This window comes from Halyomorpha halys, unplaced genomic scaffold, assembly GCF_000696795.3.
Source record: "Halyomorpha halys isolate HHAL.00 unplaced genomic scaffold, Hhal_1.1 Scaffold1704.1, whole genome shotgun sequence".
Lineage (NCBI taxonomy): Eukaryota > Metazoa > Arthropoda > Insecta > Hemiptera > Pentatomidae > Halyomorpha > Halyomorpha halys.
The window spans coordinates 97,278-102,060 of record NW_027107560.1 but is presented as its reverse complement, the minus strand read 5'-3'; the positions used below and the strand labels follow the sequence as shown (position 1 = coordinate 102,060).

Below are 4,783 nucleotides of genomic sequence, written 5' to 3'. Positions count from 1 at the left end.
ATTATATAAACAATATAAGACAGGTGATAATTCAGGATTTAACACTACTGGTAACAACATAATAACTGGTTCCGTCTGTTTCAACTGAGTCTTCCCCTCTCTGGACTATTTCACTCATTATATCACTTATTATATAACCCTCACAATTATATGCTACAGATGAAATATTATAAACATTAGGAAATATTGAACTTGTTTCAGATGATAATTTAAAGAAAACCGCTCTTGGATGTTTTGAAGATTCTGGAGCTCGACTTTTGTCAGACTATCGTATCACTTTGAACGATATCAACAGTCCCAAAAAATGTTATTATTTATGCCAACAACTTCGCTATGACTACGCTGGAGTTGAAAATGGGTAAGTTTATCAATAAATGAAAATCCTTTAATAAAGAACGCATCAACTCAGTTGATGTGTTAACATTCTTAGAGCGGCAATTAATAATTTATTTTTAGATAAGAATTTTGTTTTATTAAATTTTGTCGGAGTAACGTTAGTAGATGTTATGTTCGAACATGTATTTGACAAAAGGTAGGCATAGAATCAAGATATATTATTGTGATTGCAAATCTACTAGAAAATTAAGAAATAGAAACATCTTCAATAGCTTACAAGACTGTACAAACTCATGACTAGACCGACAAGAATTGTTTTGTAGAAGGAATACCAATTGCATCATTAACAAGGAAACTCTATTGGGACTGCCCTACAACAGCCACATGATAAGGCAAGTCCCTTTTCCTAGTGACCTTTTTAGTATACTAAGGAAAGAATTCAGCTAAGGGGTCTGTTTTGCCCCTCCTATAATGAAGCCACGCTGGGGCAAACAGCCAGGTTCGGGTTCACTACAATTGTATTCATGCCTCATTTCACCCTAACCTTTGTTCTAGATCGTGGTTGTTACAAACAAAGAAAAATTAATTATGTGTAGAGGTTCAACATGCTGTACAAATGAAGTTATGAATATTACTTAGATTTAAAAAAAAAGAGTTTATGGGAGGAGATGGGGCGAGAATTCCAATAAACAAGAACTTATTTTATTTTATTTCAGTTCATTTAACCCTCGGAAGGTAGACCTGATATAGGGAAATATATAGACAGTGTTCCTCACTATTTTTTAAAAAAATATATTGCCTGGCCCATTTAGGCCATTATTTCCTTAAAACATTATTAAGAATTTGTAAAAGAGGAAAATTGATGTGTCAAGTAATTTAATTTATAAATTTTTAGAGACCAATGCTTTTGCGGAAACCAGAAACCAAGTGAAAATAAGCAGAAAAGGGACAGCGAGTGCCAATCTTCATGTCCTCACAGTAAAGAGAAATGTGGTGGTTCATGGCGTCTTTATGTTTATTCAACTGACTATTCTCCACCGCAATATGAGACAGGTAGCTAATTTATATATTTTTTTTATTGGCAAAAGTTTGAAATTAAAACTGAAAAATAACTATTCTATCCATTTCACTTTAAAAATCAGATTCAATAAATTACATAAAATACTTTATTTACCTCTGCTAAGAAAAAAAAAAAGGTAAATATTTTTCAGTTTTATAAACTTAATGTTCCACTAAAATCTGAGTCTGGACAAACATTAGCTAACATGAAAATTGTACCACACATGGAAAGCAGATTTATAGTAGGTCTGTGTGTATGTATATATATATTTCATTTTACTTGTTTATATTTTAAGATTAAAAAATTTGTGTCAAGTGGAAATTATATTATCTTTTATTATTTTATTTTCAGTATTATTTTGGTTTTTCAGTGTTTTATAGTCCTTTGTCATTTTAATATCATTAAAGTTGAATCAGTGATTAAGTTGTTTTAATATTGGAGAGAGGTTGGCATGTTTTAATTTACGAAAAGCCCCCTGCCTGAACTCTGAGATATTAAACATATTTTTAGGTTCAGTGTTTTTGTAGTCACTTCATAGATGCCATAAGCATGCTGATTTAGGATTTGTCTTTTCTGAAGGACTTGGAATGATACGTAAGGAACAATATTATGGCATCATCTAATATTTTAAGAATTTGTGGACTAGTATCTTTCTGCAGCATTCTGGACAGCATTTGTTCATGTATGAAATATAGAGGTTTCAAAGCTAATTTTTTTTACCTCCACATGCAACAGCGATAGCTTTAACTGGCCTTTTCTCTCTATCTCCAATGTCATTATTGATAGTTTCAATTAACAATGATAGTTATCATATATAAGTATCAAAAATTAATACGTTTACATGAAAATCCATAGTAAAATTTAAATTGATTCTCATATTTGTTTTCTCAACATAACTAAAAATATATTCTTATCATAATACTGTATATTTTATTTTTTTAGGTTCTGGAACTACATATGGAAATCCCTGATTTATCAAAATTCTCTGGAAATGTAAGGTCATTGGTCGGAAAGTTGTCAAGTACTAAATATAATAATTTATTAAATTTAGTGCATTCATTTTATAATCCAAATTTACAGACATCATTACTTTTAATAAACGACTAAAATCATTATTGATTTTTCATCTGCGATAGATATGAATGTTAAAAATAATTATATTGAATTTTACTCGATCATGTAGGGGTAAGGGCTTCAAAATGTCAGATTTCAATTTCAAGAGAGTTAGTTAATATTTACTTCATGTCAATCCCAAAAAATAATTCTTCATACCCATACTGCGGTTAGCTGTGATTGGTAGCTGTACAGAATTAGCAAAAAGTAACAATAAGCTAATATTACACATCACATTTAAACTAGAATTGTTTTTATTTTTTAAATATCCTACCATTTTTAATTCTCTTCAGCTAAATTATAGCCAAGTTTAGCACCCTCAGCAGGTTGTAATCATTGTTCAAAAATTCTTCTAAAATTATCGCTAGGACATAAAAAATGCTAATAGATTCCAAATAAAGTATGTTAAAAAATCAATTTTTACCCATCCATACTATTAGGTTTATTTATTAAAATTATCATTATTAATACTCAAAATCAGGCAGTAAGAGAGCGAGTTGTGTTATCTGTTACCAATCTGGGCTACAGTAAACACAAAATCTACTATTTATGGTGGAGGAGAGGGGGGGCATATATTTGCATGGAAATGAATCACTTTAATATGTCAGGATACAACAATAGTCAACCATTGTTTCATTTTGTATAATTGATTACTGCCATTTCAGACAGCAGTGAAGTAGAACCCTAATCTGTTTTAAATAAAGAGGGAAGGATAAGACTAATTTCAGAGGCTGCCATCACACCGTTTAAGATCATGTAGAAGCTCAGTAAGTAAGAGATGAGTAAATTTGAATAAATTTATGAATGATACCAAACATTCATTGCTGTTATACGTTTTGAGGTACCCCGTGTATAAAGAACCAAGTTTCAGAAAATAGTCTGTGTGTAAACAGCCTAGCTCAAAAATGAAAAGTTGTAAGAAACTGAAATTACATATTTTAGGTAAGGCCATCCTTCCCCGACCTACTAAGACCTCCCAGGGAGTGACTGTCCTATATCACTTCTGAAGTATTTGCTTAAAACGGGAAGAGGAGACTTTAAGATAGTGCCGTGTACGGGGCTTCGGGGGTTCTAAGCCTGACTAGGAGTTCCCCTCTCATACATATCAATAGTTTAATCAAGCAATATTTCAAAAGTGCCTGAAATTGAAAAAAACTGTGAAACCCTCCACTCCTGCTCTCCGTGGTAGCCTTACTTATCTAACTTCTTAAACAGACAATTACAGCGAGTAAGTTGCTCGATGTATGACATGTCACAATCTCACAAGAGGACACATCATCTAATCCCCTAAAAAAGGCAATATTTCCCAGCCAGACCCACCCCATTAAGACCCCCAGAGAGTGACAGTTGTATATCACTTTTCAAATATTTGCTTAAAACGGGAATAGGATAATTAATATTGTTTAGTCAGAAATATTTAAAAATGTCCTTAAATTGGAATATGACATGGCTTCAATATCCATTTGTTAAACTGTTCTTTCCTTAAAATTTATATTTTTTAACCACCTTGAGAAATCCTAAAATACGAATTTTTATAGCAGTATAAAAAAAAGAAAATTTTGTTCATAATTTGGCCTTCCTTGCTTGATTTTTTTTTTAACCACAAAAATAGTGTTCAACACAAGCTCACTATTTTACACAAAACTTTGGGACATAAAATAGGTTAGTAATTGAAAGTTGTGTGATGCGTACACTGCACGAGATTTGCTTTTGTCAGTACCACAAGTTAGAACTACAAGTAGTATTTGAAGGCTTGACAGTACATCCCTTCAGGGCTGATTTGGATGTATCCTTCCTACCACTAGCATGTGTTGAAACATTGCAAGAACAGTAAACAATCACTTAGAATCCAGTGGATATGATATTTTAGGATCTCAAGGATCATTTATTCTTTTTTTTTTCTGATTTTGTATATGTAATTGTTTTAACATACTGATTCTTGGTCAGAATTCACAAATTAGAGCCATCTCCAATAAGACTAACAATTAAGTATTAACTTTAAAATTAATTAATTTTAGCTATTGTAGCTCTTTAAAAAAATAAATAAAATAAAATAAATGATCTAAATGGATAGAATAAAATCCATTAAACAGTACCAATATCCATTAAAAACATAAATAGAAATTCTTGAAGAAGTTTATCGGGGGGTGCGGTCAGCAAAGAACAACATAAATAAACAAAACAATATTTATTTATTTTATGCCGACGTTTCGACCTGAGTTTCAGGTCTTCATCAGGGCTATAGAACAGAAGAGATAACAACAACATTTAGAG

At 31.4% G+C, this 4,783-nt stretch overlaps 1 protein-coding gene across 1 annotated transcript in view; it reads left to right on the top strand.

Moving 5' to 3' along the window:
* Positions 1 to 2,442, top strand: part of LOC106690400 (uncharacterized) — a gene marked incomplete at its 5' end in the record, with an annotated part of 9,839 nt that extends 7,397 nt beyond the window's left edge. The window contains 3 exon segments of the mRNA XM_014435838.1: positions 202 to 358; positions 1,232 to 1,389; positions 2,339 to 2,442. Of these exon segments, the coding sequence (XP_014291324.1) occupies positions 202 to 358; positions 1,232 to 1,389; positions 2,339 to 2,367 (344 nt within the window).
* Between the last annotated feature and the right edge of the window lie 2,341 nt (positions 2,443 to 4,783).